The 23517-nt window shown below is 46.9% G+C and overlaps 1 protein-coding gene across 1 annotated transcript in view; it reads left to right on the forward strand.

Moving 5' to 3' along the window:
• The window catches only part of LOC311102783 (pecanex-like protein 1), a 141721-nt gene that overhangs the window by 25284 nt on the left and 92920 nt on the right, over positions 1-23517 (forward strand). The window contains 3 exon segments of the mRNA XM_084144196.1: positions 792-2795; positions 16898-17006; positions 23202-23395. Of these exon segments, the coding sequence (XP_084000322.1) occupies positions 792-2795; positions 16898-17006; positions 23202-23395 (2307 nt within the window).

Consider the following 23517-nt stretch of genomic DNA (forward strand, 5'->3'; position numbering starts at 1 on the left):
CTCTCTCCACCCCTCTGTCTCCTCTCTCCACCCCTCTGTCTCCTCTCTCCACCCCTCTGTCTCCTCTCTCCACCCCTCTGTCTCCTCTCTCCACCCCTCTGTCTCCTCTCTCCACCCCTCTGTCTCCTCTCTCCACCCCTCTGTCTCCTCTCTCCACCCCTCTGTCTCCTCTCTCCACCCCTCTGTCTCCTCTCTCCACCCCTCTGTCTCCTCTCTCCACCCCTCTGTCTCCTCTCTCTCCACCCCTCTGTCTCCTCTCTCCACCCCTCTGTCTCCTCTCTCCACCCCTCTGTCTCCTCTCTCCACCCCTCTGTCTCCTCTCTCTCCACCCCTCTGTCTCCTCTCTCTCCACCCCTCTGTCTCCTCTCTCCACCCCTCTGTCTCCTCTCTCCACCCCTCTGTCTCCTCTCTCCACCCCTCTGTCTCCTCTCTCCACCCCTCTGCCTCCTCTCTCCACCCCTCTGTCTCCTCTCTCCACCCCTCTGTCTCCTCTCTCCACCCCTCTGTCTCCTCTCTCCACCCCTCTGTCTCCTCTCCACCCCTCTGTCTCTCTCTCTCCACCCCTCTGACTCTCTCTCTCCACCCCTCTGTCTCCTCTCTCCACCCCTCCGTCTCTCTCCACCCCTCGTCGCTCTCTCTCCACCCCTCGTCGCTCTCTCTCCACCCCTCTGTCTTTCTCTGTATTTTTCTGTGTACAGGAGGAGAAGTGGGGAAGCCCTCACTAATTTCACGTAATTATCACTGAGAACAGACCTTCACTAATTTCACTGATCTCCTTTCCTCCCCTCCAGACATGATGTCTGACCCAAAGATCTACTGCCTTGTCTCCAACCACTCCTTCTCCTCCATGCAGCCCTCCACCTCCCTGGGCCCCCCCGAGCTGTCCCGCGACCCCGCCGACCTCTGTAGCGCCGCCTCCCACCCTTTCAGCCAATCCCTGTCCTTCTGCGACACAGAGGTGTCGGCCCACGCCCCTGGCTTGCACTCTCAGTCCTTAAGGAAGGAGCCACGGACCCGGGGCCTGCCCCGCACCTCCAGCTCTGCCGGATCAGCCTTCCCTGACCCCTCACTGCCTTCAGCTGACTTTAGCCTCTACCCCCCGCCCCGGAAAGGGGGCCTGGACCCAGTGTGTGAGCTGGAATCTGCCAGACCCCACTGGCCAGGGGCTGAGGCTGGAGGACAGGGCCAGCGGGACATGGAGGGGGCTGAGAGACTCGACCAGCATCAGGACCAGGCCTCCACTTCCACCTCTGGCTGCTCCACAGACTGCTACAGACACCAGCAGGACTTCTGCAGGCTAGGGCTGGCAGGGGAGGCTCTATACCAGACTGACCTGGGTGATGGGGGGCGTGTGGGTGGAGGAGGAGGAGGAGGAGGAGGAGGGAAGGTCAGTGCAGACAGTCTCCGCAGCCTGAGCTCACGCAGCAGCGGCTCTACAGAGAGTTACTGCAGCGGCGGCACGGACAGAGACACCAACAGCACCGTCAGCAGCTTCCACAGCCATGTAGAGCGTTTACTCTGCCTGTCGGGGGGCGAGCAGCGCGGGGCTGGGGCCGGGAGGGAGTGGGGAGGTGGTGGTGGTGGTGGAGGGGAGGCTGCTGGCAGGACTTCTAGTCTGGGGTCCGGGCTGAGCTCCAGAGGGCTGAGCAGCCTCCTGCCTTCCAGGGAGGCCAATAAGAACCCCCATGCCAATGAGCTGACATCCAAACAACCCTCCTCCTCCTCCTCCTCCGCCACGTCCCCCTCTAACCCCAACCCCCCAGTCCCGGCCCAGGACCCACTAGCCCCAGCAGACTCCCCGGCCCAGGAGCGCCCAGCCCCAGCAGACTCCCCGGCCCAGGAGCGCCCAGCCCCAGCAGACTCCCCGGCCCAGGAGCGCCCAGCCCCAGCAGACTCCCCGGCCCAGGATCGCCCAGCCCCAGCAGACCCCCCGGCCCAGGAGCGCCCAGCCCCAGCAGACCCCCTCTGCAGCAGTAGTATGAGGACCAGTGCAGACGGCTCGGCCTGCACAGCCAGCAGGGAACAGGACAGGGAGAGAGGAGAGAAAGAGGAGGTCCAACAAACTACTTCCTCCTCTGGTGCAGCCGGGCGCAGCAGCGGGCGCCGGCGGACCGGTAAGAAACGGGCGAGCAGCTTTGACGCCAGCCGCCACCGGGACTACATGTCGTTGCGTGGCATGTCCAAGCCGCACAGTGCAGTATTCGCCGGTGGGGAGGAGGAGTGGAGTGACGGGAGCGAGCTGAGCTGTGCTTCCTCTCTCCGATCCACCCAATCACACCACTTCAGCACTGACTCCTCCTCCTCAACCACCTCCCACTCCTGCCACTCCCCCGAGAGACGCTATGGCGCCCTGAAAGCCAAGCACAGTCACTCCCACAGCCACTCCCACAATTCTGCTGCCAGAGCCTCCATGTCCTCATCACAAAAAGCCCAGGCCAGATCTGAGGGAGGAGGGGGGCGGGCCGGAAGAGGAGGCAAGCACCGCACCTCTCGCCGGACCCCCAGCACGGGCAGCGCCAAAACCCACGCCCGGGTGCTGAGCCTGGACAGCGGCAAGGCGGCGTCCGCCTACCTTAACGAGCCCCACCGCCTGGGGGCTCCTGCCGCCGGGCCCCGACCCCTCACCACCTCCAAATCTGACCTGGAAGCCAAAGAGGGGGATGTCCTGGATGCTGCCTCCCTATTGGGAAGGGCCTCACAGCTGGAATCAGTGACCAGGTCCAGAAACAGTCTACCCAGCCAGACAGCCTTTTCTTCAGAGCCTCAGGATGCTACCACTGCCAGCTCCTCACGAGGTGAGTATCCATGGTTATAGTTAGGTGGGTATCCAGGGTTATAGTTAGGTGGGTTTCCATGGTTATAGTTAGGTGGGTATCCAGGGTTATAGTTAGGTTGGTATCCAGGGTTATAGTTAGGTTGGTATCCATGGTTATAGTTAGGTTGGTATCCAGGGTTATAGTTAGGTTGGTATCCAGGGTTATAGTTAGGTTGGTATCCATGGTTATAGTTAGGTTGGTATCCAGGGTTATAGTTAGGTGGGTATCCAGGGTTATAGTTAGGTGGGTATCCAGGGTTATAGTTAGGTGGGTATCCAGGGTTATAGTTAGGTGGGTATCCATGGTTATAGTTAGGTGGGTATCCAGGGTTATAGTTAGGTTGGTATCCAGGGTTATAGTTAGGTTGGTATCCAGGGTTATAGTTAGGTTGGTATCCAGGGTTATAGTTAGGTTGGTATCCAGGGTTATAGTTAGGTGGGTATCCATGGTTATAGTTAGGTTGGTATCCAGGGTTATAGTTAGGTGGGTATCCAGGGTTATAGTTAGGTTGGTATCCAGGGTTATAGTTAGGTGGGTATCCAAGGTTATAGTTAGGTGGGTATCCAGGGTTATAGTTAGGTTGGTATCCAGGGTTATAGTTAGGTTGGTATCCAGGGTTATAGTTAGGTTGGTATCCAGGGTTATAGTTAGCTTGGTATCCAGGGTTATAGTTAGGTGGGTATCCATGGTTATAGTTAGGTGGGTATCCAGGGTTATAGTTAGGTTGGTATCCAGGGTTATAGTTAGGTTGGTATCCAGGGTTATAGTTAGGTGGGTATCCAGGGTTATAGTTAGGTGGGTATCCAGGGTTATAGTTAGGTGGGTATCCATGGTTATAGTTAGGTGGGTATCCAGGGTTATAGTTAGGTTGGTATCCAGGGTTATAGTTAGGTTGGTATCCAGGGTTATAGTTAGGTTGGTATCCAGGGTTATAGTTAGGTGGGTATCCATGGTTATAGTTAGGTGGGTATCCAGGGTTATAGTTAGGTTGGTATCCAGGGTTCCTTCAACCTCATGGCTTGGTTTTTGCTCTGACATGCACTGTCAACTGTGGGACCTTATATAGACAGGTGTGTGCCTTTCCAAATCATGTCCAATCAATTGAATTTACTACAGGTGGACTCCAATCAAGTTGTAGAAACATCTCAAGGATGATCACTGGAAACAGGATGCACCTGAGCTCAATTTCGAGTCTCATAGCAAAGGGTCTGAATACTTATGTAAATACGGTATTTCTGTTTTTTATTTGTAATAAATTAGCAAACCATTTCTAAAAACCTGTTTTCACTTTGTCATTGTGTGTAGATTGATGAGAAAAAATTATAATTGAATCCATTTTAGAATAAGGCTGTAACGTAACAAAATGTGGAAAAAGGGAAGGGGTCTGAATACTTTCCCAAGGCACTGTATGTCTCTAGTTTCTCTAACACGTATTAGAACCCACACCTCTATTGGCTGTCTGCTCTGCCCTGCTCATGTATGGTTGCCATGGCAAGTTTCCATGGAGCCACAGTTTACAGACGAACTAGACCCAGGCCAGGCGTAGGGATCCTTCCCTGTGTAGTTAGTCACCATTAGCATGTTAGGACAGTGTGTGCGTTGTCTGTCCGTAGGTCAGCAGTAACTGTCTCCCCAGTCAGGTCAGCAGTAACTGTCTCACCAGTCAGGTCAGCAGTAACTGTCTCACCAGTCAGGTCAGCAGTAACTGTCTCACCAGTCAGGTCAGCAGTAACTGTCTCACCAGTCAGGTCAGCAGTAACTGTCTCACCAGTCAGGTCAGCAGTAACTGTCTCACCAGTCAGGTCAGCAGTAACTGTCTCACCAGTCAGGTCAGCAGTAACTGTCTCACCAGTCAGGTCAGCAGTAACTGTCTCACCAGTCAGGTCAGCAGTAACTGTCTCTCCAGTCAGGTCAGCAGTAACTGTCTCTCCAGTCAGGTCAGTCATTACATTTCGTCAGCCAGTGATTGTTAAGCAATTAACTGTCGGTCTCACGGTAGTTGACCATTAATTAACATCTCCTGGCTTCCATACATACAGTACCAGTCAAAGGTTTAGAACACCTACTCATTCAAGGGTTTTTCTTTATTTTTACTATTTTCTACATTGTAGAATAATAGTGAAGACATCAAAACTATGAGAAAACACATATGGAATCATGTAGTAACCAAAAAAGTGTTAAACAAATCAAAATATATTTTATATGTTAGATTCTTCAAAGTAGCCACCCTTTGCCAAGAGTGTGCAAAGCTGTCAAGGCAAAGGGTGGCCACTTTGAAGAATCTAACATATAAAATATATTTTTGATTTGTTTAACACTTTTTTGGTTACTACATGATTCCATATGTGTTAGTTCATAGTTGTGATGTCTTCACTATTATTCTACAATGTAGAAAATAGTAAAAATAAAGAAAAACCCTTGAATGAGTAGGTGTTCTAAAACTTTCGACCGGTACTGTAAATTAATCACAACGTTTTGCTCCCGAACGTGATATTTTACTAGAGCTTAGCTTGGGTGATTCAATCACAATGTTACTACCGACGTGGCCTTGGTCAAGTCGTCGTAAGGGTGTCAGTGTTTTCTAAATCACTGTGGTTAATGTGGTCTTATTGCTGACTGCTTGCTGCCAGACAGGTTAATGTGGTCTTATTGCTGACTGCTTGCTGCCAGACAGGTTAATATGGTCTTATTGCTGACTGCTTGCTGCCAGACAGGTTAATATGGTCTTATTGCTGACTGCTTGCTGCCAGACAGATTAATATGGTCTTATTGCTGACTGCTTGCTGCCAGACAGGTTAATATGGTCTTATTGCTGACTGCTTGCTGCCAGACAGGTTAATATGGTCTTATTGCTGACTGCTTGCTGCCAGACAGGTTAATATGGTATTATTGCTGACTGCTTGCTGCCAGACAGGTTAATATGGTCTTATTGCTGACTGCTTGCTGCCAGACAGGTTAATATGGTCTTATTGCTGACTGCTGACATGCCAGACAGGTTAATATGGTCTTATTGCTGACTGCTTGCTGCCAGACAGGTTAATGTGGTCTTATTGCTGACTGCTGACATGCCAGACAGGTTAATATGGTATTATTGCTGACTGCTGACATGCCAGACAGGTTAATATGGTCTTATTGTTGACTGCTTGCTGCCAGACAGGTTAATATGGTCTTATTGCTGACTGCTTGCTGCCAGACAGGTTAATATGGTCTTATTGCTGACTGCTTGCTGCCAGACAGGTTAATGTGGTCTTATTGCTGACTGCTGACATGCCAGACAGGTTAATATGGTCTTATTGCTGACTGCTGACATGCCAGACAGGTTAATATGGTCTTATTGCTGACTGCTTGCTGCCAGACAGATTAATATGGTCTTATTGCTGACTGCTTGCTGCCAGACAGGTTAATATGGTCTTATTGCTGACTGCTTGCTGCCAGACAGGTTAATATGGTCTTATTGCTGACTGCTTGCTGCCAGACAGATTAATATGGTCTTATTGCTGACTGCTTGCAGCCAGACAGGTTAATATGGTCTTATTGCTGACTGCTTGCTGCCAGACAGGTTAATATGGTCTTATTGCTGACTGCTTGCTGCCAGACAGGTTAATATGGTCTTATTGCTGACTGCTTGCTGCCAGACAGGTTAATATGGTCTTATTGCTGACTGCTTGCTGCCAGACAGGTTAATATGGTCTTATTGCTGACTGCTGACATGCCAGACAGGTTAATATGGTATTATTGCTGACTGCTGACATGCCAGACAGGTTAATATGGTCTTATTGCTGACTGCTTGCTGCCAGACAGATTAATATGGTCTTATTGCTGACTGCTTGCTGCCAGACAGGTTAATATGGTCTTATTGCTGACTGCTTGCTGCCAGACAGGTAAATATGGTCTTATTGCTGACTGCTGACATGCCAGACAGGTTAATATGGTCTTATTGTTGACTGCTTGCTGCCAGACAGGTTAATATGGTCTTATTGCTGACTGCTTGCTGCCAGACAGGTTAATATGGTCTTATTGCTGACTGCTTGCTGCCAGACAGGTTAATGTGGTCTTATTGCTGACTGCTGACATGCCAGACAGGTTAATATGGTCTTATTGCTGACTGTTTGCTGCCAGACAGGTTAATATGGTCTTATTGTTGACTGCTTGCTGCCAGACAGGTTAATATGGTCTTATTGCTGACTGCTGACATGCCAGACAGGTTAATATGGTCTTATTGTTGACTGCTTGCTGCCAGACAGGTTAATGTGGTCTTATTGCTGACTGCTGACATGCCAGACAGGTTAATATGGTCTTATTGCTGATTGCTTGCTGCCAGACAGGTTAATATGGTCTTATTGCTGACTGCTGACATGCCAGACAGGTTAATATGGTCTTATTGCTGACTGCTTGCTGCCAGACAGGTTAATATGGTCTTATTGCTGACTGCTGACATGCCAGACAGGTTAATATGGTCTTATTGCTGACTGCTTGCTGCCAGACAGGTTAATATGGTCTTATTGCTGACTGCTTGCTGCCAGACAGGTTAATATGGTCTTATTGCTGACATGCCAGACAGGTTAATATGGTCTTATTGTTGACTGCTTGCTGCCAGACAGGTTAATATGGTCTTATTGCTGACTGCTTGCTGCCAGACAGATTAATATGGTCTTATTGCTGACTGATTGCTGCCAGACAGGTTAATATGGTCTTATTGCTGACTGCTGACATGCCAGACAGGTTAATATGGTCTTATTGCTGACTGCTGACATGCCAGACAGGTTAATATGGTCTTATTGTTGACTGCTTGCTGCCAGACAGGTTAATATGGTCTTATTGCTGACTGCTGACGTGCCAGACAGGTTAATATGGTCTTATTGCTGACTGCTGACATGCCAGACAGGTTAATATGGTCTTATTGCTGACATGCCAGACAGGTTAATATGGTCTTATTGTTGACTGCTGACATGCCAGACAGGTTAATATGGTCTTATTGCTGACTGCTTGCTGCCAGACAGGTTAATGTGGTCTTATTGCTGACTGCTGACATGCCAGACAGGTTAATATGGTCTTATTGCTGACTGCTGACATGCCAGACAGGTTAATATGGTCTTATTGTTGACTGCTTGCTGCCAGACAGGTTAATATGGTCTTATTGCTGACTGCTTGCTGCCAGACAGGTTAATATGGTCTTATTGCTGACTGCTTGCTGCCAGACAGGTTAATGTGGTCTTATTGCTGACTGCTGACATGCCAGACAGATTAATATGGTCTTATTGCTGACTGCTGACATGCCAGACAGGTTAATATGGTCTTATTGCTGACTGCTTGCTGCCAGACAGATTAATATGGTCTTATTGCTGACTGCTGACATGCCAGACAGGTTAATATGGTCTTATTGTTGACTGCTTGCTGCCAGACAGGTTAATATGGTCTTATTGCTGACTGCTTGCTGCCAGACAGGTTAATATGGTATTATTGCTGACTGCTTGCTGCCAGACAGGTTAATATGGTCTTATTGCTGACTGCTGACATGCCAGACAGGTTAATATGGTCTTATTGCTGACTGCTTGCTGCCAGACAGGTTAATATGGTCTTATTGCTGACTGCTGACATGCCAGACATGTTAATATGGTCTTATTGCTGACTGCTTGCTGCCAGACAGGTTAATGTGGTCTTATTGCTGACTGCTGACATGCCAGACAGGTTAATATGGTCTTATTGCTGACTGCTTGCTGCCAGACAGGTTAATATGGTATTATTGCTGACTGCTTGCTGCCAGACAGGTTAATATGGTCTTATTGCTGACTGCTGACATGCCAGACAGGTTAATATGGTCTTATTGCTGACTGCTTGCTGCCAGACAGGTTAATATGGTCTTATTGCTGACTGCTGACATGCCAGACATGTTAATATGGTCTTATTGCTGACTGCTTGCTGCCAGACAGGTTAATGTGGTCTTATTGCTGACTGCTGACATGCCAGACAGATTAATATGGTCTTATTGCTGACTGCTTGCTGCCAGACAGGTTAATATGGTCTTATTGCTGACTGCTTGCTGCCAGACAGGTTAATATGGTCTTATTGCTGACATGCCAGACAGGTTAATATGGTCTTATTGCTGACTGCTTGCTGCCAGACAGGTTAATATGGTCTTATTGTTGACTGCTTGCTGCCAGACAGGTTAATATGGTCTTATTGCTGACTGCTTGCTGCCAGACAGATTAATATGGTGTTATTGCTGACTGCTTGCTGCCAGACAGGTTAATATGGTCTTATTGCTGACTGCTGACATGCCAGACAGGTTAATATGGTCTTATTGCTGACTGCTGACATGCCAGACAGGTTAATATGGTCTTATTGTTGACTGCTTGCTGCCAGACAGGTTAATATGGTATTATTGCTGACTGCTGACATGCCAGACAGGTTAATATGGTCTTATTGCTGACTGCTGACATGCCAGACAGGTTAATATGGTCTTATTGCTGACATGCCAGACAGATTAATATGGTCTTATTGCTGACTGCTTGCTGCCAGACAGGTTAATATGGTCTTATTGCTGACATGCCAGACAGGTTAATATGGTCTTATTGCTGACTGCTTGCTGCCAGACAGGTTAATATGGTCTTATTGCTGACTGCTGACATGCCAGACAGGTTAATATGGTCTTATTGTTGACTGCTTGCTGCCAGACAGGTTAATATGGTCTTATTGCTGACTGCTGACGTGCCAGACAGGTTAATATGGTCTTATTGCTGACTGCTGACATGCCAGACAGGTTAATATGGTCTTATTGCTGACATGCCAGACAGGTTAATATGGTCTTATTGTTGACTGCTGACATGCCAGACAGGTTAATATGGTCTTATTGCTGACTGCTTGCTGCCAGACAGGTTAATGTGGTCTTATTGCTGACTGCTGACATGCCAGACAGGTTAATATGGTCTTATTGCTGACTGCTGACATGCCAGACAGGTTAATATGGTCTTATTGCTGACTGCTGACATGCCAGACAGGTTAATATGGTCTTATTGTTGACTGCTTGCTGCCAGACAGGTTAATATGGTCTTATTGCTGACTGCTTGCTGCCAGACAGGTTAATATGGTCTTATTGCTGACTGCTTGCTGCCAGACAGGTTAATGTGGTCTTATTGCTGACTGCTGACATGCCAGACAGGTTAATATGGTCTTATTGCTGACTGCTGACATGCCAGACAGGTTAATATGGTCTTATTGCTGACTGCTTGCTGCCAGACAGATTAATATGGTCTTATTGCTGACTGCTGACATGCCAGACAGGTTAATATGGTCTTATTGTTGACTGCTTGCTGCCAGACAGGTTAATATGGTCTTATTGCTGACTGCTTGCTGCCAGACAGGTTAATGTGGTCTTATTGCTGACTGCTGACATGCCAGACAGGTTAATATGGTCTTATTGCTGACTGCTTGCTGCCAGACAGGTTAATATGGTATTATTGCTGACTGCTTGCTGCCAGACAGGTTAATATGGTCTTATTGCTGACTGCTTGCTGCCAGACAGGTTAATATGGTCTTATTGCTGACTGCTTGCTGCCAGACAGGTTAATATGGTCTTATTGCTGACTGCTGACATGCCAGACAGGTTAATATGGTCTTATTGTTGACTGCTTGCTGCCAGACAGGTTAATATGGTCTTATTGCTGACTGCTTGCTGCCAGACAGGTTAATATGGTCTTATTGCTGACTGCTTGCTGCCAGACAGGTTAATGTGGTCTTATTGCTGACTGCTGACATGCCAGACAGGTTAATATGGTCTTATTGCTGACTGCTTGCTGCTAGACAGGTTAATATGGTATTATTGCTGACTGCTTGCTGCCAGACAGGTTAATATGGTCTTATTGCTGACTGCTGACATGCCAGACAGGTTAATATGGTCTTATTGTTGACTGCTTGCTGCCAGACAGGTTAATGTGGTCTTATTGCTGACTGCTGACATGCCAGACAGGTTAATATGGTCTTATTGCTGATTGCTTGCTGCCAGACAGGTTAATATGGTCTTATTGCTGACTGCTGACATGCCAGACAGGTTAATATGGTCTTATTGCTGACTGCTTGCTGCCAGACAGGTTAATATGGTCTTATTGCTGACTGCTGACATGCCAGACAGGTTAATATGGTCTTATTGCTGACTGCTTGCTGCCAGACAGGTTAATATGGTCTTATTGCTGACTGCTTGCTGCCAGACAGGTTAATATGGTCTTATTGCTGACATGCCAGACAGGTTAATATGGTCTTATTGTTGACTGCTTGCTGCCAGACAGGTTAATATGGTCTTATTGCTGACTGCTTGCTGCCAGACAGATTAATATGGTCTTATTGCTGACTGATTGCTGCCAGACAGGTTAATATGGTCTTATTGCTGACTGCTGACATGCCAGACAGGTTAATATGGTCTTATTGCTGACTGCTGACATGCCAGACAGGTTAATATGGTCTTATTGTTGACTGCTTGCTGCCAGACAGGTTAATATGGTCTTATTGCTGACTGCTGACGTGCCAGACAGGTTAATATGGTCTTATTGCTGACTGCTGACATGCCAGACAGGTTAATATGGTCTTATTGCTGACATGCCAGACAGGTTAATATGGTCTTATTGTTGACTGCTGACATGCCATACAGGTTAATATGGTCTTATTGCTGACTGCTTGCTGCCAGACAGGTTAATGTGGTCTTATTGCTGACTGCTGACATGCCAGACAGGTTAATATGGTCTTATTGCTGACTGCTGACATGCCAGACAGGTTAATATGGTCTTATTGTTGACTGCTTGCTGCCAGACAGGTTAATATGGTCTTATTGCTGACTGCTTGCTGCCAGACAGGTTAATATGGTCTTATTGCTGACTGCTTGCTGCCAGACAGGTTAATGTGGTCTTATTGCTGACTGCTGACATGCCAGACAGGTTAATATGGTCTTATTGCTGACTGCTGACATGCCAGACAGGTTAATATGGTCTTATTGCTGACTGCTTGCTGCCAGACAGATTAATATGGTCTTATTGCTGACTGCTGACATGCCAGACAGGTTAATATGGTCTTATTGCTGACTGCTTGCTGCCAGACAGGTTAATATGGTCTTATTGCTGACTGCTTGCTGCCAGACAGGTTAATGTGGTCTTATTGCTGACTGCTGACATGCCAGACAGGTTAATATGGTCTTATTGCTGACTGCTGACATGCCAGACAGGTTAATATGGTCTTATTGCTGACTGCTTGCTGCCAGACAGATTAATATGGTCTTATTGCTGACTGCTGACATGCCAGACAGGTTAATATGGTCTTATTGTTGACTGCTTGCTGCCAGACAGGTTAATATGGTCTTATTGCTGACTGCTTGCTGCCAGACAGGTTAATGTGGTCTTATTGCTGACTGCTGACATGCCAGACAGGTTAATATGGTCTTATTGCTGACTGCTTGCTGCCAGACAGGTTAATATGGTATTATTGCTGACTGCTTGCTGCCAGACAGGTTAATATGGTCTTATTGCTGACTGCTTGCTGCCAGACAGGTTAATATGGTCTTATTGCTGACTGCTTGCTGCCAGACAGGTTAATATGGTCTTATTGCTGACTGCTGACATGCCAGACAGGTTAATATGGTCTTATTGTTGACTGCTTGCTGCCAGACAGGTTAATATGGTCTTATTGCTGACTGCTTGCTGCCAGACAGGTTAATATGGTCTTATTGCTGACTGCTTGCTGCCAGACAGGTTAATGTGGTCTTATTGCTGACTGCTGACATGCCAGACAGGTTAATATGGTCTTATTGCTGACTGCTTGCTGCTAGACAGGTTAATATGGTATTATTGCTGACTGCTTGCTGCCAGACAGGTTAATATGGTCTTATTGCTGACTGCTGACATGCCAGACAGGTTAATATGGTCTTATTGTTGACTGCTTGCTGCCAGACAGGTTAATGTGGTCTTATTGCTGACTGCTGACATGCCAGACAGGTTAATATGGTCTTATTGCTGATTGCTTGCTGCCAGACAGGTTAATATGGTCTTATTGCTGACTGCTGACATGCCAGACAGGTTAATATGGTCTTATTGCTGACTGCTTGCTGCCAGACAGGTTAATATGGTCTTATTGCTGACTGCTGACATGCCAGACAGGTTAATATGGTCTTATTGCTGACTGCTTGCTGCCAGACAGGTTAATATGGTCTTATTGCTGACTGCTTGCTGCCAGACAGGTTAATATGGTCTTATTGCTGACATGCCAGACAGGTTAATATGGTCTTATTGTTGACTGCTTGCTGCCAGACAGGTTAATATGGTCTTATTGCTGACTGCTTGCTGCCAGACAGATTAATATGGTCTTATTGCTGACTGATTGCTGCCAGACAGGTTAATATGGTCTTATTGCTGACTGCTGACATGCCAGACAGGTTAATATGGTCTTATTGCTGACTGCTGACATGCCAGACAGGTTAATATGGTCTTATTGTTGACTGCTTGCTGCCAGACAGGTTAATATGGTCTTATTGCTGACTGCTGACGTGCCAGACAGGTTAATATGGTCTTATTGCTGACTGCTGACATGCCAGACAGGTTAATATGGTCTTATTGCTGACATGCCAGACAGGTTAATATGGTCTTATTGTTGACTGCTGACATGCCAGACAGGTTAATATGGTCTTATTGCTGACTGCTTGCTGCCAGACAGGTTAATGTGGTCTTATTGCTGACTGCTGACATGCCAGACAGGTTAATATGGTCTTATTGCTGACTGCTGACATGCCAGACAGGTTAATATGGTCTTATTGTTGACTGCTTGCTGCCAGACAGGTTAATATGGTCTTATTGCTGACTGCTTGCTGCCAGACAGGTTAATATGGTCTTATTGCTGACTGCTGACATGCCAGACAGGTTAATATGGTCTTATTGTTGACTGCTTGCTGCCAGACAGGTTAATATGGTCTTATTGCTGACTGCTGACATGCCAGACAGGTTAATATGGTCTTATTGCTGACTGCTTGCTGCCAGACAGGTTAATATGGTCTTATTGCTGACTGCTGACATGCCAGACAGGTTAATATGGTCTTATTGCTGACTGCTTGCTGCCAGACAGGTTAATGTGGTCTTATTGCTGACTGCTGACATGCCAGACAGATTAATATGGTCTTATTGCTGACTGCTTGCTGCCAGACAGGTTAATATGGTCTTATTGCTGACTGCTTGCTGCCAGACAGGTTAATATGGTCTTATTGCTGACATGCCAGACAGGTTAATATGGTCTTATTGCTGACTGCTTGCTGCCAGACAGGTTAATATGGTCTTATTGTTGACTGCTTGCTGCCAGACAGGTTAATATGGTCTTATTGCTGACTGCTTGCTGCCAGACAGATTAATATGGTGTTATTGCTGACTGCTTGCTGCCAGACAGGTTAATATGGTCTTATTGCTGACTGCTGACATGCCAGACAGGTTAATATGGTCTTATTGCTGACTGCTGACATGCCAGACAGGTTAATATGGTCTTATTGTTGACTGCTTGCTGCCAGACAGGTTAATATGGTATTATTGCTGACTGCTGACATGCCAGACAGGTTAATATGGTCTTATTGCTGACTGCTGACATGCCAGACAGGTTAATATGGTCTTATTGCTGACTGCTGACATGCCAGACAGGTTAATATGGTCTTATTGTTGACTGCTTGCTGCCAGACAGGTTAATATGGTATTATTGCTGACTGCTGACATGCCAGACAGGTTAATATGGTCTTATTGCTGACTGCTGACATGCCAGACAGGTTAATATGGTCTTCTTGCTGACATGCCAGACAGATTAATATGGTCTTATTGCTGACTGCTTGCTGCCAGACAGGTTAATATGGTCTTATTGCTGACATGCCAGACAGGTTAATATGGTCTTATTGCTGACTGCTTGCTGCCAGACAGGTTAATATGGTCTTATTGCTGACTGCTGACATGCCAGACAGGTTAATATGGTCTTATTGTTGACTGCTTGCTGCCAGACAGGTTAATATGGTCTTATTGCTTACTGCTTGCTGCCAGACAGGTTAATATGGTCTTATTGCTGACTGCTGACATGCCAGACAGGTTAATATGGTCTTATTGTTGACTGCTTGCTGCCAGACAGGTTAATGTGGTCTTATTGCTGACTGCTGTCATGCCAGACAGGTTAATATGGTCTTATTGCTGATTGCTTGCTGCCAGACAGGTTAATATGGTCTTATTGCTGACTGCTGACATGCCAGACAGGTTAATATGGTCTTATTGCTGACTGCTTGCTGCCAGACAGGTTAATATGGTCTTATTGCTGACTGCTGACATGCCAGACAGGTTAATATGGTCTTATTGCTGACTGCTTGCTGCCAGACAGGTTAATATGGTCTTATTGCTGACTGCTTGCTGCCAGACAGGTTAATATGGTCTTATTGCTGACATGCCAGACAGGTTAATATGGTCTTATTGTTGACTGCTTGCTGCCAGACAGGTTAATATGGTCTTATTGCTGACTGCTTGCTGCCAGACAGATTAATATTGTCTTATTGCTGACTGCTTGCTGCCAGACAGGTTAATATGGTCGTATTGCTGACTGCTGACATGCCAGACAGGTTAATATGGTCTTATTGCTGACTGCTGACATGCCAGACAGGTTAATATGGTCTTATTGTTGACTGCTTGCTGCCAGACAGGTTAATATGGTCTTATTGCTGACTGCTGACATGCCAGACAGGTTAATATGGTCTTATTGCTGACTGCTGACATGCCAGACAGGTTAATATGGTCTTATTGCTGACATGCCAGACAGATTAATATGGTCTTATTGCTGACTGCTTGCTGCCAGACAGGTTAATATGGTCTTATTGCTGACATGCCAGACAGGTTAATATGGTCTTATTGTTGACTGCTTGCTGCCAGACAGGTTAATATGGTCTTATTGCTGACTGCTTGCTGCCAGACAGGTTAATATGGTCTTATTGCTGACTGCTTGCTGCCAGACAGGTTAATATGGTCTTATTGCTGACTGCTTGCTGCCAGACAGGTTAATGTGGTCTTATTGCTGACTGCTTGCTGCCAGACAGGTTAATATGGTCTTATTGCTGACTGCTGACATGCCAGACAGGTTAATATGGTCTTATTGCTGACTGCTGACATGCCAGACAGGTTAATATGGTCTTATTGCTGACTGCTGACATGCCAGACAGGTTAATATGGTCTTATTGTTGACTGCTTGCTGCCAGACAGGTTAATATGGTCTTATTGCTGACTGCTGACATGCCAGACAGGTTAATATGGTCTTATTGCTGACTGCTTGCTGCCAGACAGGTTAATATGGTCTTATTGCTGACTGCTTGCTGCCAGACAGGTTAATATGGTCTTATTGCTGACATGCCAGACAGGTTAATATGGTCTTATTGCTGACTGCTGACATGCCAGACAGGTTAATATGGTCTTATTGCTGACTGCTTGCTGCCAGACAGGTTAATATGGTCTTATTGCTGACTGCTTGCTGCCAGACAGGTTAATATGGTCTTATTGCTGACTGCTTGCTGCCAGACAGGTTAATATGGTCTTATTGCTGACTGCTGACATGCCAGACAGGTTAATATGGTCTTATTGCTGACTGCTTGCTGCCAGACAGGTTAATATGGTCTTATTGCTGACTGCTTGCTGCCAGACAGGTTAATATGGTCTTATTGCTGACTGCTTGCTGCCAGACAGGTTAATATGGTCTTATTGCTGACTGCTTGCTGCCAGACAGGTTAATATGGTCTTATTGCTGACTGCTTGCTGCCAGACAGGGAGTTCTAGTTTTCTCAAATTAGTGGTGGTATGAAACCCTATTGGCCCTGGTATGGGCTGTGTCTGAAATGGTACCCTATTGGCCCTGGTATGGGCTGTGTCTGAAATGGTACCCTATTGGCCCTGGTATGGGCTGTGTCTGAAATGGTACCCTATTGGCCCTGGTCAAAAGTAGTGCACTATATAGGGAATAGGGTGCTATTTGGAACGCACACATGGTCTTGGTCAGGTGGTCAGTTGGCCTGTTGCTGACTCCTCCCACTGCGCTCTCTTTCTCCTCCGCAGCCCCCGGAAGTGAGGACACGATCAAGTTCCGTCGCCAGGCGGTGCGGCGACGGCACAACGCAGGAAGTAACCCCACGCCCCCCTCTTCCATCATCGGATCGCCTCTCAGGTACGCTTTGCAATGCATGCTGGGCCGTCCACGGACAGGGGCAGGGGTCAGTGTTAGCTGTGCATGATGATGGGTAATCTTAGCGGACACGGACAGTGGGTTTCAGGGTAGAGCTGTGCATGTTGGGTAATGGACAGGGTCAAAGGTAGGGCTCGTGGGTTTTTTGGCATGGGGGGGGTTGCCGCTCTTCCCACCCGTTCGTCAAACTTTTTCCTACTTATTCCTTCTTCTCACACCAGTTTTAGGTTATTCCTGTCCACTGGAAGGCAGGCAGGGAGGGGGATGTCCTGTCCACTGGAAGGCAGGGAGGGGGATGTCCTGTCCACTGGAAGGCAGGGAGGGGGATGTCCTGTCCACTGGAAGGCAGGCAGGGGGATGTCCTCTCCACTGGAAGGCAGGCAGGGGGATTGGGTCCCGTCCTGTCCACTGGAAGGCAGGGAGGGGGATTGGGTCCCGTCCTGTCCACTGGAAAGCAGGCAGGGGGATGTCCTGTCCACTGGAAGGCAGGGAGGGGGATGTCCTGTCCACTGGAAGGCAGGCAGGGGGATGTCCTGTCCACTGGAAGGCAGGGAGGGGGATGTCCTGTCCACTGGAAGGCAGGCAGGGGGATGTCCTCTCCACTGGAAGGCAGGCAGGGGGATGTCCTCTCCACTGGAAGGCAGGCAGGGGGATTGGGTCCGGTCCTGTCCACTGGAAGGCAGGGAGGGGGATTGGGTCCCGTCCTGTCCACTGGAAAGCAGGCAGGGGGATGTCCTGTCCACTGGAAGGCAGGGAGGGGGATGTCCTGTCCACTGGAAGGCAGGCAGGGGGATGTCCTGTCCACTGGAAGGCAGGCAGGGAGGGGGATGTCCTGTCCAATGGAAGGCAGGGAGGGGGATGTCCTGTCCACTGGAAGGCAGGGAGGGGGATGTCCTGTCCACTGGAAGGCAGGCAGGGGGATGTCGTGTCCACTGGAAGGCAGGCAGGGGGATGTCGTGTCCACTGGAAGGCAGGCAGGGGGATGTCCTGTCCACTGGAAGGCAGGCAGGGGGATGTCGTGTCCACTGTAAGGCAGGCAGGGGGAATGGGTCCCGTCCTGTCCACTGGAAGGCAGGCAGGGGGATGTCGTGTCCACTGGAAGGCAGGCAGGGGGATGTCCTGTCCACTGGAAGGCAGGCAGGGGGATGTCGTGTCCACTGGAAGGCAGGCAGGGGGAATGGGTCCCGTCCTGTCCACTGGAAGGCAGGCAGGGGGATGTCCTGTCCACTGGAAGGCAGGCAGGGGGATTGGGTCCCGTCCTGTCCACTGGAAGGCAGGGAAGGGGATTAGGTCCTGTCCATTGATTCTCGCATGGCCTCATACCGCATTAAGGGTCTCTCTCTGCCTCTCTCCCTTCTCCTGCATGACATTTATTGTCCTTTGACCTGTTTTTCTTTCTGTTTGTTTCTCTTTGGAGGTTTTCAATCTGTTTCTACTTTAAAAATCAAAATGGGCCAATGTACTCTTCAATTGTTACTCCCTGACGAAGGCCATGCTGCCGAAACGTGTCGGAGTTGTAAACCTTTGGTTTTACTGAACATTACCAAGATAAAGGCATTTTAAACTAATTATATGAAGAGTGCCTTGGTCCATTAAAAAAAAAAAGACTATTTAGCCCCGTTCACAAAGAGCACCTTTTACCTACAAAGTTCTACGGTTGTATCCCAGCAGCACTTCCCTTCTTTTATCTTTTTTTCCTCCTTTTAATTCCCAAATCAAATCTTTCCATTTCCTCCTGTGTTATTTACTGATTGAGTAAACTAGCTATGCCAATAGTCCAGTCATCCATGTAGGGTTGTATAATTCTGGTAACATTCCCAACATTCCCAGGCTTTCCAGAAACCCTGGTTGGAGGAGTGAGGATTTTCTGCTTATTCCCTTCTGATTCCAGGAATCTTCTAACCAGGACTTCTGGAAAACCTGGGAGTTTGGGTAGGACTGGGCGATTTGGCCTAAAAATCATATCTCTATTATTTTCAAACTTATGGGCGATTGACAATAGATAGTGCCTTCGGAAAGTATCCAGAAAGTATATTTTTTCCCCCTCAGCAATCAATCTACACACAATACCCCATCATGACAAAGCAAATAGAAATGTTTGCAACGTATAAAAAACAAAAAACTGATACCGTATTTACTTAAGTATTCAGACCCTTTGCTATGAGAGTCAAAATTGGGCTTGGGTGCATCCTGTTTCCATTGATCATCCTTGAGATGTTTCTACAACTTGATTAGAGTCCATCTGTGGTAAATTAAATGGATTGGACATGATTTGGAAAGGCACACACCTGTCTATATAATGTCCCACAGTTGACAGTGCATGTCAGAGCAAAAACCAAGCCATGAGGTTGAAGGAATTTTCTGCAGTATTGAAGGTCCTCAAGAACACAGTGGCTTCCATCATTCTTAGATGGAAGAAGTTTGGAACCACCAACTCTTCCTGTGGGGATGCTTTTTCAGCGGCAGGGACTGGGAGACTAGTCAGGCTCGAGGCAAAGATGAACGGAGCAAAGTACAGAGATCCTTGATGAAAACCTGCTCCAGATCGCTCAGGACCTCATACTGGGTGAAGATTCACCTTCCAACAGGACAACGACCCAAAGCACGCAGCCAAGACAACGCAAGAGTGGCTTCGGGAAAAGTCTCTGAATGTCCTTGAGTAGCCCAGCCAGAGACCGGAACCCGATCGAACATCTCTGGAGAGACCTGAAAATAGCTGTGCAGCGACGCTCCCCATCCAACCTGACAGAGCTTGAGAGGATCTGCAGAGAAGAATGGGAGAAACTCCCCAAATACAGGTGTGCCAAACTTGTAGCGTCATACCCAAGAAGACTCGAGGCTGTAATCGCTGCCAAAGGTGCTTCAACAAAGTACTGAGTAAAGGGTCTGAATACTTATGTAAATGTAATATTTCAGTTTTTATTTGTAATACATTTGCGAACATTTCTAAAAATCTGTTTTTGCTTTGTCATTATGGGGTATTGTGTGTAGATTGATTAGGGGGGAAAAAAGAATTTAATCAATTTTAGAACAAGGTTGTTACAAAATGTGAAAAAAGTCAAGGGGTCTGAATAATTTCAGAATCGTTATAAAAAATACATTCTCTAAATGAGCTTTATTGTACAATTAAAGGTAAAATACACTGCATTCCAAACAGTCAGCAATAATCTAATGAATTCAGGGTTTGTGAGATTATACCTAGGCTGAATACAAGCCTTCCACAGCCATAAGACACACTGATCATTTCATTGTATTATCAAAATAGTTTTACCTGCTTTTTTTGCAATAATCACTGATCGGGCTTTCAAGTTTGTATATGAAAATGCCCTTTTTGTCACATTTGAACCAGAACCACGCACATTCACTAATAACCATGCATAATGCACATTCACTAATAACCATGCATAATGCACATTCACTAATAATGACTCCCTTCTTGTAGCAGGCTTTATAGAACATTTGCAGGTCTCCTAAACAATCTCTCAAGCACAAGCCCCCGTGCTAGTGAGTAGCCAACTAATATTTATATTTCATGTTTATCCAACTTGGATCTGTTTTGTTAGCTAACAAGGTAGAACAGTTGAATTGTTACGAACACACACTTCTGTCCGTCTTCAACTGTTTGAAAAGCTCGTTAGCCTGTCCACTTTTGTTCAGATGTTGAAATCAAGTGGTCTACCTTATTTCTCAGAATGAGAACGAGTTGCCAATTCCTTTATATAATTGCGTTTTATGCGTATTATGCATTTGTAAAATACATAATAAATATCTAGTATAACAGTTTGGCTAAAATGCTGCTAGCGGTACGCGGTACCGCAATGCCGCGCACGACAAACTGAACATTCATTTTCCAGAGTCGATGTTCATTGATACTCCCATTTTTAGTAGTGTCTGCTCTGCGCACAATTCGAGGAGTTGAGAAATTAAAAAGGGTATCTTTAGAAAGGGTTAACTTCTCTAGTACAGTAAAATAATGTCTCCGTGTGTTTCGGTGTCCATATGACCGATTTTTCTGTTGGACCAAGCCTCAAATGCAAAATAGCGAGTTGAAACCTCTTGTCAGAGAGAGTGATCTTGTCATCTTTGTTGTGTGTGGCAGCAGGAGGGGCTTGGTGTGTGTGTGTGAAATGGGATGCACACAGAGCGAAGGAGACGAGACCAAAAAAACATGAGAACAAGCAGACACAAACGCTCATAAAAACAAACAATAAAAAAAAAAAAACTAGATTCTTGCGATACAGGCATTTGGAATATCGCCGTATATCACCCAGCCCTAATTTTTGGAATGTTACCGGAAATTTGCAAACACCCTTCATCCATCTGAAGAAGATTCGGCCCTCCCTGTATTCAGTTGATTCTCATCCAAGGTCACATTCCTAAATGCTGCTTAGCCACTGAAATGTTAGACGAGAAACCAGCCTGTGGTCAATAAGATGCAAAATGCTAAACAGCCTCGAATGAAATTGTATTTATTCAAATCAAATTGTATTTGTCATGTGCTTTGTAAACAACAGGTGTAGACTATCAGTCTGTTTTGAGAAGTAAGCGTTTCACTATCTAACACTCTCTCTGCCAGCCGTTCTTTAAGAAACCATCATTATCTAACACTCTCTCTGCCAGCCGTCCGTAAAGAAACCATCATTATCTAACACTCTCTCTGCCAGCCGTCCTTAAAGAAACCATCATTATCTAACACTCTCTCTGCCAGCCGTCCTTAAAGAAACCATCATTATCTAACACTCTCTCTGCCAGCCGTCCTTAAAGAAACCATCATTATATAACACTCTCTCTGCCAGCCGTCCTTAAAGAAACCATCATTATATAACACTCTCTCTGCCAGCCGTCCTTAAAGAAACCATCATTATCTAACACTCTCTCTGCCAGCCGTCCTTAAAGAAACCATCATTATCTAACACTCTCTCTGCCAGCCGTCCTTAAAGAAACCATCATTATCTAACACTCTCTCTGCCAGCTGTCCTTAAAGAAACCATCATTATCTAACACTCTCTCTGCCAGCCGTCCTTAAAGAAACCATCATTATCTAACACTCTCTCTGCCAGCCGTCCTTAAAGAAACCATCATTATCTAACACTCTCTCTGCCAGCCGTCCTTAAAGAAACCATCATTATCTAACACTCTCTCTGCCAGCCGTCCTTAAAGAAACCATCATTATCTAACACTCTCTCTGCCAGATGTCCTTAAAGAAACCATCATTATCTAACACTCTCTCTGCCAGCCGTCCTTAAAGAAACCATCATTATCTAACACTCTCTCTGCCAGCCGTCCTTAAAGAAACCATCATTATCTAACACTCTCTCTGCCAGCCGTCCTTAAAGAAACCATCATTATCTAACACTCTCTCTGCCAGCCGTCCTTAAAGAAACCATCATTATGTCATCGTCCCTCCATCTTACTCCTCCCCTTCTTCTTCTTCTTCTTCTTCTTCTTCTTCTTTCTTTTTCTTCTTCTTTCTTTTTCGTCCTCCTCCTCCTCCACCAGGTATAGTGTCCTCCTCCCTATAGATTTCTTCAGCCTTCTAGTGGTGTAACCTATCACTGTTCTCTGAAACCCGAGTACACTCCCTCCCCCTTTCCAGTGTACTTTCTAAGCCTTCATTTGGTTATAATTGTCCTATCAGAACATTTGTCTCTCTCTGTTTGTCTCTCTCTGTTTGTCTCTCTCTGTTTGTCTCTCTCTGTTTATCTCTCTCTGTTTATCTCTCTCTGTTTGTCTCTCTCTGTTTGTCTCTCTCTGTTTATCTCTCTCTGTTTATCTCTCTCTGTTTATCTCTCTCTGTTTATCTCTCTCTGTTTGTCTCTCTCTGTTTATCTATCTTTGTGTGCTGTGTTCACGTTTGCCCGTTTTTACCATCCCGACACATCTTGTATTTTTCTATATCCATCTTGATTACCAACTACCACCTCCTCCTCCTCCGCCACCACCACCTCCTCCTCCTCCTCCTCCGCCACCACCACCTCCTCCTCCACCACCTCCTCCTCTCATCACTACTACTTCCATCCCGTCTACTGCTGTTACAATATACCTACTCTTCTGTCTCCTCCCCCTCTCCCCTGTCCTGTCCCCCTCTCCCCTGTCCTGTCTCTTCTCCACTCTCCCCCTCTCCCCCTGCCCCGTCTCCCCATCTCTCCTATCCTCCTCTCCTCCTTCTCCCTCCAGTTTTCAGGAGGCTCTCAGCAAGGCCTCCCAGCCTTCTACTTCACAGGTGAAAGGTCAGCCATCCAGAACTCCGTCCCAGGTGACCGTGCTGAGTGCTAGTGCCTCCTTGCTGGCCAGGAATGGAAGTGCGCACCTGGAGGGCTCTCAGGACAAGGCCTCTACCGTAGGCACTACCAGCCTGCAGGATGACTTCGGTAGGGAGATGTAGCATGATGTACTACGGTACCCATAATGCACTACCAGCCTGCAGGATGACTTCGGTAGGGAGATGTAGCATGATGTACTACGGTACCCATAATGCACTACCAGCCTGCAG

This window comes from Coregonus lavaretus (genome assembly GCF_964263955.1).
Source record: "Coregonus lavaretus genome assembly, chromosome: 27".
Taxonomy (NCBI): domain Eukaryota; kingdom Metazoa; phylum Chordata; class Actinopteri; order Salmoniformes; family Salmonidae; genus Coregonus; species Coregonus lavaretus.